The sequence below is a fragment of the Martes martes genome (assembly GCF_963455335.1).
Source record: "Martes martes genome assembly, chromosome: 4".
NCBI lineage: Eukaryota > Metazoa > Chordata > Mammalia > Carnivora > Mustelidae > Martes > Martes martes.
In genome coordinates, this window is record NC_137891.1 from 94170143 (window position 1) to 94188041 (window position 17899).

A 17899-nucleotide genomic window follows, 5' to 3' on the forward strand; every position below is an offset into this window, starting at 1 on the left:
AGTAAAAAGAAAACCTTCCAATTCACAAACATCAATTATATCTAGATGGTTGGCCAGGCAGAGGGTGGAGAGTCTGGAAGCTGGATTCTTGTTGCCTAAATGTGACCATGTCTGCACTTCACATTTTCTGAGATATATTAATTTCTTGATGATTTCTCTTAATTGCTAGGTCATCAAAGCTGATGTCGAGTGTCCTGTTCATCCTGTATAGCAGTGGTTCTCGGCCTTGGCTCTTTCCCTGGGAACTGCTCAGGAATCTTTACAAAATACTGACCCCCAGGCAGCGCTCTGGAACGGTTAAGCTAGAACCTCTGGAGATGGGACGGGTGTCAGGGGTTTGGAAAGCTCCTTGCGTGATTCCAGTGGTCAGCCAGGGTGGTGAGCCACCGGGGGAGGAGAGCAGTGGAAAGAGGAAGCGAGGAGGTTAGATGAGATCTTCCACAAAGTTCAAGCTTGGAGGACTTTGCAGGATGCTCACCGACAGTCAGCAGGTTGTTAGCTGATGCCCGTTACTCCCTGATAACTCTCCAGAGGCTTCGTTTCCTCAAACTGTATATTAAGTTGAATTTTCAACTATTGGCCATTGTCTAAACTTCTTAGCTGAAATTGACCAAAAGGTCTCATTGAGACCTTAAGAAAGTGAAGGGGACGCTGAGGCAGGAAACAACAGAGAGATACTCAAGTGGGCTTAATCTCAGAAGGCCCCAGAAGAACCTCTAATTCTAGCTGACTTGAGGCTGGTTGTTCTGGGGTTCTGGGGTCATGGTCTAGACAAGATGGACTATAATATGGGAAGTTCCAATCAATTAAGCCATCCACGGTAGTAGACTGACTCTGGGTTGACCCTCTCTCTTGGTCCCGGATCCCTCACCCCATGGGGAGACTGTAGACAGAGGAGAGCCAGAGTAGACCCGCAAAAGCAGTGATTCTCGAGCTTAGGTGTGCGCAGAATCACCCAAGGGGCTGTTAAAACACACTAGACAGGGTCTCACTCAGCATTGCTAGGTCTGTGGTGCAGCCTGAGCATTTGCATTTCTAGTAAGTCCTAAGGTACTGCTGATACTACTACGGCCCACACTTTGAGAATCACTGCCTTAAACATGAGACCCTGGACAGGCTAGAGTTGTCCTGGTCTGCAAGAGGTACACCAGACTTTAAAGAGTATTCCGTCACGCCCTGGAAGAAGGAATGGAATGTGGGTCTGCAATGAACTTGGCTTTATTTTCATGCACGTGTGAAAGGGTGAGAACCATCTGATTAAGTGATTGCCTCATGAGAACAAAGTTTTAAAATAGATAAGCCTTAGGGTTGCTTGTCCCTCGTATCTTTGCATTAGAAATTGGTAATATTTAAATCAGATTTAATTTTAGAACTCTAACCTTCACTAGCATAAGACTAAACACAATAACAGCAGCATCTATGAAAATCATTTAGTGTTCAGTATTCTGGACAGGGTATTGTTCTCTCCAACAGCAAACTATACCTACACTGGACAGGAGAAGGCCAAAGGCATAAGATGCTAGACAGGGTCTCAAATATAGCACTCAGCCATCTAGCTTGGCAGGTGACCCTGGTGCACCAAGGTGGCTTGGCCTAGGTGGCATCAATAGGGTGAGGGATCTTTTTGTGATGGGTCTCCCGGCGGGGGGGGGGGGGGGACAGATCTGCCTGGATGTTGTGGGATTTTTTAATTGAGATCAACCTTCGCTCTCCTTCTTATCATCTAAACTGGAGGCCATCCTGGCTTGTAATGGAATACCCAGAATATTTCCAGAGAAAGTCACTCTTACTTGCCTGACTATTCCATAGAGAGAAAGTGGTCACCTTTTATGTCACACAGGAAGTAATAGTCCGTGGACAGGCCACTGCAGTGAGCTCTCCAAGCTCATAAGCACCTGCTACTATAAATAGTATGGGTACAAAACCCATCACTGTTCCTTTCCCCAAGCCGTGTTGAACCTGTAGCCAGTTCTTGAACTCTGGGGGATCTGTGATGCCTTTCCTTCCTTTCTTCCCTGATGAACTTCTATTCATCCTTAAGAACCCTGCTCAGATGTTACACCCCCCATGAACCTATGTCTCTGGTTCATCTGGCTAGATGAAACTAGTTCCTCCTTCAATTAGGTTTCCATATCATGTCAAATATACATCATACTTATCACACTGTGCTTTGGAGGTGTGTTCATGTGTTTGCCTTTCCTCACCTCTAGGTTATTTGCTCTTGGAAGTTAAATATTATGTTATATTTTTCTTTGTGTCCTTAGCACCTAACATAGTGGCTGGCATAGGGCCTGCAAGTTTTACTGTTTAATTAATGAAAAAAAAATAAGAGACTCTTAATCTCACAAAACAAACTGAGGGTTGCTGGGGGGAGGGGGGAAGGGAGAGGGTGGTTGGGTTATGGACATTGGGGAGGGTATGTGCTATGGTGAGTGCTGTGAAGTGTGTAAACCTGGCAATTCACAGACCTGTACCTCTGGGGCTAATAATACATTATATGTTAATAAAAAAAAACAAAAACAAAAACAAAATTAATGAAAAAAAATAATTCGCGTGTTTGGGTGGGAGAAAGCATTACTTAGAATCCAGTAGGGATACAGGCCAGCAAAGATGAATTGACATTATAGAATCACAGATGGTCAGGGGAGGAGAATTTAGCTATCATCATAGTAGTTCCTTGTCTTCTGGAAGAGGAAGCTCGGAGATGCTTAACTGTGGGTTCCAGTCAAATGGTCAGTCAGTCTTGGCCAAATACCCAGATGAAGAATTTGTGGACTGGATCCAGACTCTCTTTCCCAGGAGCCCACCTATTACCCCGGGGACATGCCATCCTCCTCCAGTGCTAAACCCAACCCCAAGAGAGCATGATGGTGTACTTTGCCACAGAGTCTTAACATTTTTAAAGGGTGTTTAGGTAAATTTCCATCTCTAGACTTGAATCCCAATTGACTATGGGAAGGTTTTTCTGGTGCTTCTGAGGCAAACAGGGTATTTTGAGTAGAGTGGGTAAGGAAGAGGGATGGAAATATCCCAGTCCTTAATATCATGATTTCTAACAGCAGAAAAACCACTCCAGATGCTCTTTCTACCTCTCTGTCCTCTATCTCCTGTATGTGATTAGGAACTTGGTGGCTTCATTGACATTTGCTTCTGTAGTACAAGATGAGAGGGAGTTGAAGGGAGAAAAGTGGTGGGGGTCCATACTTGAAAAAACGTGATGTGGAAAGGGGTTTTTGGAATTGGAGAGATATTATAAACAGGAAAGATACAGATGTCATTCTAGAACTTTTTTGGGGGGTGGGGACTCAATCCTTCATAAGTGCTACAATAGACATAATTCATTCACTCGTTCACTAAAAATGTTGTCGTTCTCCAGCTTAAAACCCTCCACTCCCTTACCCTTCCCCTTAGGATAAAACCATCATTCCAGCTATGTCTTTGCAGACCTAGTTCCTTTTACCTCCCCATTCATTTCTCCACATGTTCAGCAATTTTGACTTGTATCTACCTGAGGGCCTTTGCACTTACTGTTCCTTCTGCCTAAGCTCTCTCCCTCATTCCTTTTCATTCTTCAGATCTCAACCTGAAGACCACTTCCTCCAAGAACTCTTCACCTGTCTACAGGATCCCCTCGCTACACCCTACAGTCTGTTCATCATACCTTGTGTATTTCTTTCATGACATGTAAAGAATCAGAAGATATGTTTTTTATTTATGTAAGACTGTAAGCTCCATAAGAGATGAGACCCTGTCTGTCTTATTCACTGCTGGGTCCCCAGCACCCAGATCAGTGCTTAACAAATAGCAGGTGCTCAGGAAATATTGCTGAATGAATGAAGGAAACACTTACATATATACAAGGTTTATAGAAGTGAGAGGAGAACAGAAAACTTCCATTGCTTCTAGGAACTACAACCTAAACTCGAATAGTATTTTTTTTTCTCATTGTATCATCTATATATCTTCTGATTGATAAAATTTGACTTTTGGCATGATTCTCTGAGAGTCACAATCCAATTCCGTAAGAGTGTTCTGTTCTCTATCCAGTGGTCAGGTTATAGTATTTGCCACCGTTACTCATTTGAATCTTTATGAGAGTACCAACTTGGTCTCAATTGTCAGGACTTTTTCTTCCATATAATTTATCTTAAGTTAGGCCATCCCAAGTTGGGTCTTCTACATCTGCATGTGTGTAATGTACAGAATAATTTCTGGTTTGGTGCTGAGTCAGGGTCTGCTGGAGCAGGGCGCTGGGGCGGGACATGAAGCTTCTCACTGGGACCCATGGGCTGCATCCAGGCAGAAACCAAGCACTTTGGCACAAGAATGGGAGGCAGGGGCCACCGTAGGTCTGTGCAAGGTCAGCCCCTGGCAATTTCAGTAGCTAGACTCTAGGTCCTTCCCGGGTGCTGATGCCAGTAAAGACCCAAAACTCAGGGAATGGGGTTTGTCCTATTGGCACGTCCCTGTCTAGGACGTGTACCCTATTGTACCCTCCTGCCTAGGGTACAGCTATCCACCTGCTAGAGAATATGGTAAAGCGCCCATCTAATGCCAGCTCTCTCATCCCACAGAGTCCTGGCCCGTGGTCGTGCAGTCCAGGGGGCTGGATGGCATGCTGGACCCAAGCTCAGCTCAGCGTCCGGGCCCAATAACGGCTTTTCCAAGGGAGCAGCTTTCTGTCCTGGCCCCACCAAGGTAAGCACTTGAGGGGCTCCTGCCTCACCGAGGCTGCTGGCTCTGGAGCATTTGAGACAGCTGGATATGAGCCCCGGGCTGAAGAAGGGGAGTCACATCTAACTGTTAATCAGCTGGGCTCTGGGATGGGCCTAGTGATCCAGCACATGTGGCCTTCATGCTCTCAGCTGGTCCCATACCTCCAGGGACAGGTTAAGAGTCTGAGCTGTCCACCTCTGTAGTAACAGAACCCAGGGCCTCGAAGAGACAGAGAGTAGTGGTCAGACCCTCCACCCAGCGCCTGGTCTGTCTGAGTAGGCAGCCTTGTGAGATGAAGTATCCTTGATCACTTTCACGCCCTTGGCCATGGAGTAGAAGGTGGGGGAAGCTCCAGATCAGGGGACAGAGGCCAGTGCTGAGTTCCACTGTGGCTGAGTGTGCGCCCACTTCCGGGTACTTCCTCTTACTACCTGTCTGTTTCCTCCTCTGTACAACAGGGATCATAAGTCCTCCTCCCAGGTTTGTTGCAAAGGTTAATGAGGTACTTATGCAATAAAGGATAATGATGATAATTATGATCTCCCCTCATTCATTTTAAACGTGTGCTTAAGACTTCAGGCCAGTAGATCCTGTTCCCAGAAAAGCGCAGGTGCCTGTACCCGCTAGTGCCGTCTGGCTGCATATTTCTATCATGGGCACTCTAAGTGCTTTTGGACAAAATCTACCTGATGCTTAGAAACCTGATCAACCAAATAGGAAAATAATCGAATATCCAGGTGTTCCCCAGTGTCTAGATTTGTGGCACGAGGAAGGTAAAACTTACAGCCTGTTGAATGGAATTCTCATTTTGATGTTGGTGACCAACTCAGTGTAGCCATGGGTTCCAGTGCATGTGTGGCCTCGGGGCTCTCTCCTCTGGAAGGTACTGAGGCTGAGCGATGGGAAACTCCCGTACGTGGAGCCTGCCACTCACTAGCTGCAGAACCCTAGGTCACTCAGACTCCCCAACACCCATGTGTCCCCTCTGTCAAGTTCAAGGATTGGACTAGATTGCTGGTTCTCAAAACACAGTCCTCGGCCCAGCGGCGTCAGTGTCACCTGGGAGCCTGTGAGAAGCGTCGAGTCTCAGGCCCCACCCTAGGCCTACTCGGTCAGAAACTCTGGGAGTGGGGCCCAGCAATCTGCAGTTTGGCAGACTTTCCAAGTAATTCTGATGCCCTGAACCTCTGGACTTGATCATCTCCAATGTCCCTTCCAGTCCAAGCTTCCTCCCCGGGGAGAGGCCAGCAGAGGCGCTCACTGGGTTCTATCCTGGCAATGCTGTTCTCTGCTGAGGCCTCAGGGGGACCTCCCTGGGGAGCTGAGGAGCGGCAGAAGGCCTCTCACATTCCACGCAGGCGCTGACAACTGGGGGTGTCCCCATCTTTACACTGAAGACAGCAGCATGTTTACATGAGAGCAAGGCCAAGTGTACGTGGAAAAGGACCCTTGACCCACTCTCATAACATGGCGAGTGGGATGGAAGGGGAGGCTGGCTTTCCTCAGCCATAGGCACTTGGCCTCACTAGCACTAATGATCTCAGTTCACTGACCCAGTCTCTGGCCCAGAATCACTACCAGCTCTAGGCACCACCCCTCTGAGGCAGGAATCCTCATACTCCCTGGACAGTGAACCACCGTGGGTTTGGTCCCCAGGTGCTGTCAGCCCTCCGAGATGCAAGGATGTGGGCCACCTGCTCAGCTGCGTCCAGCAGCTTCATCACCTCCCCACGTGCAGCCTGAGTCTGTGTGAAGATCACTCACCAGGTGCAGGAAATTTCTGTCATCACTGGAGCATAGGAACCATGGAAACCCACAGAATGTACCCCTGGTCTGAGAGAGCACAAAAGTTGGGGAGCCCTGAATAAAAGGCACCCCCAACACACATACACATGCATACACATACACACTCTCTTAATCATATGTCCTCCATTCAGGCTAGGAGCAGGACAAATACAGAACATTCAGTCGTGACACAAAACACATTCCCCCATGTGAGCCCCTAACGACATCATCCCCAGCTGATCATTCAGCTTATAGGGCTCTGCTTCTTGAAGCCTCAATGAGGACCGCCTGTCGTGTCATCAGGAGAAAGGCTTCGAGGGTTGTTCTTAAAAAGAAAGACAAGTCACTCCGTGGTTTTACGTCAACCAAGGAGAGAATGTTCTTTTGTAAACTGCGCTTTGTTCATCCTATCACTGGACTAGAAATCACACTCGGTTTTTTTTTTCTTTTCTTTAGTTCTCCACTGATGATTTTTTTAAAAGAAACACTTATTTAATTTAAAAAGAAATAGCTGAAGGGGATTAAAGAGGACATTTATCATGATGAGCCTTGAGTAATGATTAGAGTTGTTGAATCACTGTGTTATACACCTGAAACTCCTATAACACTGTTAACTTTACTAGAACGAAAATAAAAAGCTTAATGAAAATGAATAGATAAAAATATTTGATATTGTCTCTGCCTTATGAGAAAATGTCAGACATGGCAATATTCTCACTTGAAAAAAAAAAAACAATGCCAAGAAGTATATTCTAAACATAAAAACTAAAGTTTTAAAAAAGATTATGGGGCATGCTATTAGGGGTGAGTCAATTAAAAACTTTAACGAGAGAACATTTCCAACATTTTCAAAAATCTTAATGAAGCAGTCTGTGCCTAATGCAACCCTCCCCTGTGATAAAATGCTGTCCACTACCATGTGTTATCGTGACAGTGAACTGGAAGTCACCGTCGACATTAAGAATTCAGTAGGACCTGCAGAGTGCTGGGCAGAGCAGTAAGCTGTATGGCTGCTGAAACTTGAAGCATGTCCGAGCTGGAAGATTCCTCAAGAATCCGTGGTCGCGTGGAGAAGTGAAGGAGCACAGGAGCAAGGGGCGGGTCCACACCTTCCCTGACTCTTAGAGCCAGAGTCACCAGTGAACACTAGGTCACCTGGACACAACGAAGAGGGGCAGGGTGCTTTTCTGCCTCCAGGAGTTTGCCTGGAGGTGGGAGGAGATGAGAACACAACGGCCCTAAGGCAGCACTAAGGAAATACTTTACAGAGGTGGAGAAGGGAGAGAGTTTGTCTCTGTGGAAATAGAAAAAGGCCCTCCCCTCCCCCCGCCCAGTGGAGGTGGTATTTGAGTTGGGTGCTAAAAGGTGATCCAACCAACAGAGGAGGGGAGCAGAAAAGGCACAGGGAGGGCGAGGGGGAGCATTCCTGGCCAAGAAGATGCTGAACTGAGAGGACAGCTGCTCACCACTGGACCCTCTGGGCAGGGCCAGGTGATCAGAGCGGGGCTTCAAGAGGTTCAATGGGGTGGCTAGGGACAGTAGGCACTGAAAGAAGAGAGATGAGGGTCCAGGACATCAGTTGGGAGATGGCTCTGTGACCTGAACCAAGATCAGGAGGTGAGAATGGAAAGTACAATTTCAAGAGGTGCTCCCGGAAAAGAATGCAAAGGGCTGGGGGGAGGGCCAGGAGGAAGGAGTAGAGGCCAGGGTTGAGCTGAGGTTTGGAGCTGGTGGACAAAGGGATGGTGGTTCCAGGGCCAGAATGAAGGAAAAGGTTGGAGAAACACATTTAGGAGGGGAGTGTGGGGAGATGTTCACAAGAGACAGCTGCTGGGGAACTACGCCATAAACCATCAAGTGGTCCAGAACAGGGCTGCTGCTGTTGAGAGGGAAGGCAGGACTGATCGTCCTGATGAGGAGTAGGAATGTGAAGATTTTGCTTGGGATGCCTTGTGTTTAAAATGTCAGTATCCGGGGAGAGTCCCTGGAGGTTCAGAATTGGCTTTTGAAAGAGCAGTGGGGCTAGAGATCCCAGTCCGGACATCAATCCCAAAGAAGTCTCAGCCGCCTCCTTAGAAGAGGATGAGCTTACCAAGGGGGAGACTGGAGGAGGAGGTGGGAACCCCTGGTCATGGGAAATAGGGAGCAGTACGTCCCTTATTACCATCAAAACCCTAAAGTTTCGTGGTTTTCTTTTTCCATTTCCCCATCCAAATTCTAAGCGTTACTAATTCGGATATAAATGGATGAATTTTCGGTTTCATTTCTTCTCCCTTCTTCTATCTGATGAGAGATACCATGTATTGAGAAGAAGGAAAAGGAGCAAACCAAGGGGCTTGACTTAGCTGCCAGCCAACTGAATACTCGGTTCTGTAGCAGTTGGCTGGACAGTTTATGTGCCACACCATTAGCCAGCAGAACCAGCAGTGGGCAAAAGCCCAGATATGCACAGCCGGCTGGAGAACTGGAGTAAACACCAGTGTTTTTTCAAAGTAACCCAAGAGAAAAGAATTTGGTGGTTTTATTCTTGGTATTTCACCAAAGAGCTGCCTATTTCCAGTGGGATGGAAAGGGGAAGCACAGTACTGAAGAGAAGAATGCATCACTTTGAAACAGATTAGAAATGCACCCTGCAGCCATAGCCACAAAATCCAAGAGAAGACACCTACCACAGTGAAAAGAAGGCAGGCAGTGAGCTTCTCGGGCCGTCCCCGTTCACTCCTTCATTCGTTCGCTTTATAGTTTTTGAGGACCTACTATGTGCCAGCACTGCACATGGCTCCAGAAATATTTAACTCTAAATGGCACAACTTCTAAAGCGCTCTCGGGAGACAGACACGTACGTGATTATCCATGGCACTAGGAAAGGCGATAGGGTATGGGCAAGCCGCCATGGAAGACAGGAGAGGGGCTCACCGAGGAAGGAGTGACTAGGGCAGGTGGATGAGACACGGCTCTGTGCCCCAGGACCTTGCAGCCAGTGTGGAGACAGGCTGAAATCTTACAGGAGTAAGCTCAGAGAGCAAACAAGCAGCAATGTGACTGAAGAAGACGAAGTCCTTGGCCACAGGACACTGGAATGACTCAGAAGTAAGGAGATGTGTGCGCACCTTTCAATCCCAGCAGCGTCCCTGTGAAATAGTTGTTATTGCCTGCTTTTTACCAATGAGGAAACTAAGGCTCAGAAAGATTAAGTGACTTCCCTCTGCTTGCAAGTAGCCAAGATGGGAATCTGAACAAGGTTTTCTAACTCCAAATCCAATGCAGAATGGCCTGTGGGGGCGGGGATGGGAAAGGGGAAGGGATGAATAGGAAGTTTGGGCACCATCTCTAGGGGATGCCACTAACCCTACCAAGATTTAGAGACGCTTCACAGAGGAGGTGACATTTGATATCCATCCACAGGTATGAGTGGGACCTCCACAGTTAGCTGCCCTGGAGGGTGGTCACAGGTGGCCAATCTGGTACAGTGCAGAGCCCTGTCTGGGCTTGCTTGCGCTGCCTCTTGGGGACAGATGGATTTCTGCCATTTGCTGTATACTCACATAGGAGTAAATAATAAAAGGAAAAGGCATGTTTAAGAATGAAAGACAAGGGCATCTGGCTCAGTCAGTTGGGCGTCTGCCCTCTGCTCAGGTCATGATCCTGAAGTCATGAGATCGAGTCCCAAGTCAGGCTCTCTGTCCCTCCCCCTACTCGTGCGCTCACTCTTGATCTCTCTCTCTCTCCCCCTCAAATGAATAAAATATTTTTGAAAGAAAAAGGATGAAAGACAAAGTAGGGGGGAAGGAAGGGTAGACTGATTTCAGAAGGGGTCAGCTTTGGATTCTGTTCCTATTTGTGCTGATGACTTTAGGCCTGTTGGTTAATTTTCTGTGGATCACTTTCCTTGTATATGAAAGAAAGATGATAAATCCTAAGTCAAGACTGATAAGAAATTAGAAATGAATGCACTTGAAAAGTTTTAAAATGTCACACGACAAGGAGCTATATCAGGGTCGGTATTTCTACGTGCTGGCTGGTGGCTGACTAGGTGGGCAATGCTGGTCCCAGAGCTCTGTACTTTTTTGCCAGACATGATGTTTCATGGATTTGCAACAAGGGCTCCCCATCACCAGATCTCAGAGCTGACCAGTGCTGCTGTCTGAAGAGGGTGGATTCAGGGCTGGGGCTTCAAGACAAGTCCTGGGAAACCCTTCCCACTGCCTTCCCAGGGGAGTCAAGTCATTGGGCTCAACACAGTGCTAAGGACATGTGTCATTCACACATGGACACCTCCAGCTGGCAGATACAGCACTCAGAGGACCCTGTACATGGTGCTGCCAAGTTCACACGGTGCCACAGGGTGGAATTTGGGGGCTCTGTCCCTTCCTGAAAAAGCCCAGTCCTTCAATGGCGTGACCATAACTCCCGGTCACCTGAGCCAGCCCTGTTTACACCTGTCGTCCTCTGTCATTGTGGCCAGCAGCCCCTTTCACCCTCAGAAGTCTCTTGGTTTGAACGGTAAATTCCAGAGTCACCTTGCCCTTGGACTCCCAGGTGAGACAGCTCTTTGGGATCCTCTCAGGAGGTCAAGACCCAGAAACTGCCTTTGTACAGAACTCCGTGCCCCATGGACTAATCCCCGTTTCTGTCTCCTTCCAGGTGCACAGCGTAATGTCCATGTTGTTCTACATTCTGATCACAGCTCTTTTGATCGGCACCCAGGCAGAAGCCCACCCCGAGAGCCATGTCCCAGCAGGACACGCCATCCCCCAAGCCCACTGGACTAAGCTTCAGCATTCCCTTGACACAGCCCTCCGCCGAGCCCGCAGCGCCCCGGCGGGGGCAATAGCTGCGAGGGTGGCCGGGCAGACTCGCAACATCACTGTGGACCCCAAACTCTTTAAAAAGCGGCGACTGCGCTCACCCCGCGTGCTGTTCAGCACACACCCCCCACCTGTGGCCGCAGATACTCAGGATCTGGACTTGGAGGCCGGCGGAGCCGCCTTGGCCAACAGGACTCGCAGGAGCAAGCGGTCGTCGTCCCACCCTGTCTTCCACCGGGGCGAGTTCTCGGTGTGCGACAGCGTCAGCGTGTGGGTGGGGGACAAGACCACCGCCACGGACATCAAGGGCAAGGAGGTGATGGTCTTGGGGGAGGTGAACATTAACAACAGTGTGTTCAAACAGTACTTTTTTGAGACCAAGTGCCGGGACCCCACGCCCGTGGACAGCGGGTGCAGGGGTATCGACTCCAAGCACTGGAACTCGTATTGTACCACGACCCACACCTTCGTCAAGGCGCTGACCATGGATGGCAAGCAGGCTGCCTGGCGGTTTATCCGGATCGACACGGCCTGCGTGTGCGTGCTCAGCAGGAAGGCTGGGAGAAGAGCCTGACCTGCAGGACGGCCCCCACCCTCCCCGAGCTCCCCCTCCACACCCTCCTGGGCCCCTCCCTACCTCAACCTGTAAATTATTTTAAATTATAAGGACTGCATGGTAATTTATAGTTTATACAGTTTTAAAAAATCATTATTTATTAAATTTTTGGAAGCATCCCATGTGCCGGCACTCCAGTCATTTTCCCCAAGTGTGACCCTCTGCAAGTCTGGGGACATTGTGGGGTGAATTACCCCTGGCACCCCCGGCTGTCATCCTCCTCCCACCCCAGCCAGCTCTGCAAACTTCAGGAGAAAGCTGACTGGGTTCACAGATTCCCCTAAGCCGGACATAATTAGAAAGGGACGTCTGCTGGATTGCAACTCTGCTCAGCATTCCAGAGCCAAAGCTACCTAATCCTTGGATTACCTGGCCCACTGCCCCAGTGCGTGAGCCTCGGGGAGGTTTGGGGAGCCTCGGCAGAAGCAGGTCCACCGCCTCAGAGTCCTGGAGGGACTCGCCTTACAGTAGGAAGAGACTTGCACCAAAGACCTATGAGGCTGGCCTGTTTTGCGGGGGAGATCTGCTTTTGGCTGAAATGCTGTCTGGAAGAATGGTAATGAAATAATCTCATGAGAGCTGCCATGGTAGATCTGATTTCATGTTAAGATTGCCTTAGGACGAATGGCGGGTCCTCCACTTATCCTCCAGAGGCTTCCTGCAGAAAGAGATCATTACCCGAGAACACACGAGGGCCTCCGGCACTCTTGCCACCCACTGACGGCCCCACAGCAGCTTCCAATGGCCCCAGTGTTGGCCCATGATCGCGGGGTCAAGAACTTCCCAGAAAGAACTAATTGGGTGACTTCTGTAAGTGACTGAAGGTGGGGAGGGGTCAGGAAACCGGGAGAGTAGATGGTGGTAGAGGGGAAAAGAGGTAAACACAGTGAGAACCCACACAAAACTCAGGGAGGTGCAGAGGAAAGGTGGGCCAAGCCAGAAGGGAACAAAGACTTCCTGCTGCTCCCTGACAGGGGACAGTGAACAGGAGAGGGGAGAGGAGAGGCTGGTGAGGACGGGGCCACAGGGCAGGAAGAGGAGAAAAGTGTGTTGTGTTGACCAGCATCAGTATCCTGGGCCTCCAAAAACTCCAGCACCCTGAGCAATTGTGTTTTGGGGGGGGTTATGCTCATCAACACTAATTACTTCAAGAGGTCTTGGCCGGGGGTAGGGGTGACAGAGTGACTCCAGGCGACAGCCTGGAGCAGGGCTCCACCCATCCTCCAGCTGCCACCTTCCCCTGTACCTTCCTTATTTTTTCCCTGAAGGCGCATTTCCCCCCCGCCCCCCCCAGAGGAACACTTACACTGAAATGGAATTCCTGCTTTCCTAGCCATCCCTTCCTGGCCAGGGTGAAAGGCCTACTCCAGTTTTTAGACCCAAATGGTCCCTCTGATTTAAAAAAAAAGGTCATATCCATTCCTCTGTAACACCGTCTGTCCCTCCTGCCCCCAACCCAATCCAAATAGGGCCAAATTAGAAATGTAGAGAGCTCTGGCAAGAGAGGCATTTGATTAGGGTGAAAGCATGATGAAATTCACCCTATTTTTCCTATCAAAGCTACTGCAATTGGAATAAAGATTTATGCTCAAGAAACATCAACCAGAACATTGCGTGCCGAGATACTTGGTGAGATAAAGGCTGGGGAGAGGGAGCCCTCCCACTGGCCTGTGTCTGTGGCTTTTCCCTTGGACTCCAGGGCCCGAGGCTTCGGCCCTCCTGGCTCTGCCTGCAGACCGTTCCTGGAGGGCCTTCCTCCTCGGGCTGGCAGGCCTGCAGGGTCCTGGCCGTGGCGAGGGCAGGCAGTGAGGGACGCATTTCGCCAGCTCCCAGCCCCAAAACTCCATTTATGAGCGGCTACACCAGCATGAAGAGTCTGGGGAGCTTGTCCCAGCACTGTAGGCCACTGGGATGCCGACAATGTATATTCCGGACTCTCCTGGCCTGCCTGAGGGAAGGCAGCCTCCAAGCCTCTGAGGAAGGACGGAGGCCGAGGCTCAGGTATGAGGAGGTCCCTTCACCCCACCAATGCCAAGGCCTTCCCCAAAGGCATCAAAGCTCACGGTCCAGCTCCTGAGTCACCGTGGGGGAGGCAGTGTTTTCACACCCTGCACCGGGTATCAGTTTGGCCCAGGAGAGTCGGAGTGGTCCAAAAACAACCCCAAACCCGGTGGTTGTGCAGCTTGGACTCTGCGCCCACACCCAGGGGAGCTCTGGCTCCCAGATCCACCCCAGCTGCCTCTGAGAGGCGGGCCCAGGTCATCGGGGCGCCAGACACTCGAACCCGTTGAAACGATAGCTCACAACCACCCATTATGTCCCACAGAGGGGAGGCTGCTGAGGATCCCACTGGCCCTTCCTTTGTTCGCCATGCGAGATTTCCTGCCCAGTTCCCCCAAAGCCCGGAGAGTGGAGCTGATACCCTCCCCTCTGCAGCTTCCTTGGCCGGAAGGCCTCCCTCTAGCATGCCAAAGAAAACTAGAGTGAGCCCCGGGCTCGTCCTCAGCCGGTCACAGCCCAGCCCTCCTAGCAAAGCAAAACTCCTGGTTCTGGGACATGAGAGCAGTACGGTGCCTAACTCAGGTTTATATCCCCAGTCTGTCCCTCTGACCTCCTGTCCTCCAGCCAGGGCACTAGCGGCCCCTAGATATGCTTCCACCATTAGCAAAACACCTACCACAGAGAGACGGGTTTTCAGCAGCCAACGAAACAGCTAGTTTCATCCCCATGAGGTATGGGAATATTCTTCTTCAAAGTCTCACCACTTTCTCTTCTGTCTAATCTGCATTCTGGGAGAAGAGTCCACCCCAGACCTGGAGGACAGAGGACACAGGCGCAGCCCCTCATGGACCACGTGTTCTCTGCTCCTTAGACAAAAAGGGACATTAGGAATGGGGGTACAGAAATGAGTGCAAATGTGGGCTATGAAGATCACAGGGGCCCAACTCGGCAGTGACTTCAGGCTTTCTTCCACGGGCCTGAACTGAAGAGTGAGCGCCCCCAGGCCCCTGGTAATGAGGAAACAGCAGGGTGTGATGCCACAGACAAGGAGCTCAGTGTCAGCAGAGCTACATTCTAGCCCCTGCTCCCCCATTCCTATCTGTGAGCCTCGGCAAGCCACAGCCCCTCTTTGGCCTCAGATCCTGCAGCCGTGAGATGAAAATAATCATTCCTGTCTCCCAGAGTTGTTACCGTGAAGGCAAACCACATATCTGAAAGTAAACAGCCCCATCCTATGCAAGTGTAAGGCAGAGAAACTTAACCTCAACGGAACAATTCCTGTGCTGATTGTAGGGCAGTAACCACTGTGCTGGTAATTGGGAACCATTGGTTTATGGGCCGAGGTATCAATCCAGTAAAGGAAACCTTCTGATCAGTGGGCGTCATGGAATATGAATGTGGGTATGGCATAGTCAGGCCCAGAAGGTCAAGAGCAAGGGTGTGGGCTCTGGGGTCAGACAAGCCAGGTACTTCTACTTAGACTGTGTGACCTCAGGCAAGTTGCTTCACTTCTCTGGGTTTCCATTTCCTCATCTGTGAAATGGAGAAAATAGCAGCAGTCTTCTCAGAGGGCCTCGAGGTGATTCTAGGAGACAACGTATAAATATACATAAGCACCTGGCGCTTCAGAAGCACGTAATAAATGTTAGTTTTTGAAAAGCCGAGTTGGCCGCGAAACCCTAAAAGGATGTTAGGACGGGGTGGAACGGCTTTCAGCAAGGCAAGGAGGCTCGTGAACAGACAGCTTCGTGGATGCCTCAGAGGTTCATTCCGTGACAGGCAGTAATGATAGTGACTGTTAGCAGTCACTAAGAGCTTGCCATGCGCAGGCTCGTGCATGTGGCGAAGTTCTGAGCAAGCCCCCCCACTTCTAAAACCAAGGCCACCTTAAGGCGAGCGCCGGAAGTCCAGTCTCTCTGTTTGCATGCATCACTGCCAGACGACGCCTCCAGCCTCCATGGATGTGTTTACTCCTCCAGCCTTTGGCAAGTTTATAAACCATTGGCTCTGAGCATTTCCACGTGTCAAGCACGTGGGATCTGTTTCGCTCCAATTCACTTGGGTCTGCAACAACAACAACAAAAAGCCGTGACCTTGCCAGCATTCACCTGGGTTTGTGGAGGTGGTTCGGGATGGTCAGGGCCAAGATTCAATTCCTGCAGCAGAAGCCGGAAGGAGAATCCCTCCAACCCGGGGCTGCTCCTTAAAATCCAGGATGCATTCCATCTGTGTTCCCCTTGGCATCCGGCCCGATGTTGCGTGTGACAGATGCTCAATCAGTGCCTTAGGGCAGGTAAGTCGGAATTTAACTCCCATCTTCTTCTCCGTCCCCCAGCCACCCCCCGCCCTGTCTGTGCCTACTCTGTGTCCACAATAAACGGGTTAACAGGTTAAAGACAAAGTCCTTCCTGAGGCTACTGTAGGAGAGTCGTCTGAGAGGGTTTCTGAGGATGATGTCATGGTGACAAGCGTATTCAGACTGCCACGGTCAAATCCTGGCCTCACTGCCAGCTTGGCTGAGTGGTATCAGACAAATTACCTTATTTCTCTGCACTTCAGTTTTCTTATATGGAAAATGTGGATGATAATAATAGAACCTATCTTGTTGAGTAGTAAGGCACTCAGTCCAGTGCTTGGCACATTGTAGATTATTGTATATAAAACATATGTAAATATGCACGTATATATATGTATATGTATATAAGTCCACATAGAGACACAACACACAAATACACACACACACACACACACACACACACACAGAGCCCCCGCGAACTAAGAAGCAGCCAGGAAATGTACCTCCTACACCCACATGCATCCACACACTGACTTAAAAACACAGTCTGTTGAGCGTCTGCCTCTGGTTTAGGTCATGAACCCAGAATCCTGGGATCGGGTCCCACGTTGGGCTCCCTGCTAGGTGGGGAGTCTGCTTCACCCTCTACTCTTCCCCCCTGCTCTTGATCTCTCTCTCTCTCGTAAATAAATAAAAACCTTTAAGAAAAGAACACAGAGGGACATACAAATCAGTGCAGATAAACATTCCAAATGACAGCTACAGTGATAAGAAGTAGTCAGTGCAAAGAGTAAATCAGGGAAGACTTCCTGAAGGAGACAATTTCAAAAACTATGTTTGGAAAAAGAAGTTGAATGAAATGCAAAAAGTCCTATTTGCTCTGGGACTTCTCCCAGATTAACAAGCCATGTAAAGCCCACCTAAGAGGTTGCCCAGCCCTGGGCAGGAGAGAGAGGAGAGCTTCCTCATTCTAAGCTACAGCCTGGCAAAGGAACTAGCTTCTCCTGCAGAGACAGACCCTGGGAAAACCCAAGGAAGAACAGTGTGAAATCCTGCGGACGAACACAAGGTGCCTGTATGTCAGCCATAAAATCTTCGTACTCAGCCCAAATGCTAACAAACTGGTCAAATAACTTCTTGAAGATGCAACTTCCTCCACCCTTATCGGCCAGTGTTCCTTAACGCCCAAAATAAGTCAGAAAAAGATTGGCCCTCCGAGTGGGCACCACCAGCCCCTGGCTTCTGGGATGGACTCAGACTGGAGGCCCGCTAGCCACCAGGGCTGACATTCACGGACAGAGTTCAGGGCCGTCTCGGGCCCGGCGGCCTCTCTCGCCCTCGCTATTCCTTTCACTTTGACATAATGAAAGTGCAACTTGCACACTGTCTCGAGATTGCATACGATAATTGGAACCATGTGTCTGCGCTGGCATCCCTTCAAAGGACTTGGGAGCTCTGACTTGGGCTGTCTTCTCATTGCAATAGCAATCCCCTGAGCTGGCTCCCTGGCCCTCACATTCCTTCAGCTGCACCTTAGTGCTAACTCTTGCCAGGAGGAGGCTATTGCAAGCAGAGCTCATTCCTGAGGTTCTGCAGAGGTTGGCACGAATGAGCCCCCCCCCCGACCCCCACCCTAGCCATGTGCTACAGGGCTCTGGATCTGGCAGCTTGGCACCA

The 17899-nt window shown here is 49.8% G+C and overlaps 1 protein-coding gene across 1 annotated transcript in view; it reads left to right on the plus strand.

Annotated features, from left to right (window-relative positions):
• Positions 1-12044, plus strand: part of NGF (nerve growth factor) — a 51539-nt gene extending 39495 nt beyond the window's left edge. Inside the window, exons 2-3 of the mRNA XM_080800756.1 lie at positions 4575-4698; positions 11146-12044. Coding sequence (XP_080656882.1) covers positions 11158-11883 — 726 coding nt within the window. The 5' untranslated portion in view covers positions 4575-4698; positions 11146-11157 and the 3' untranslated portion in view covers positions 11884-12044. The remainder of the gene's footprint in view (positions 1-4574; positions 4699-11145) is intronic.
• Positions 12045-17899: the final 5855 nt, after the last annotated feature.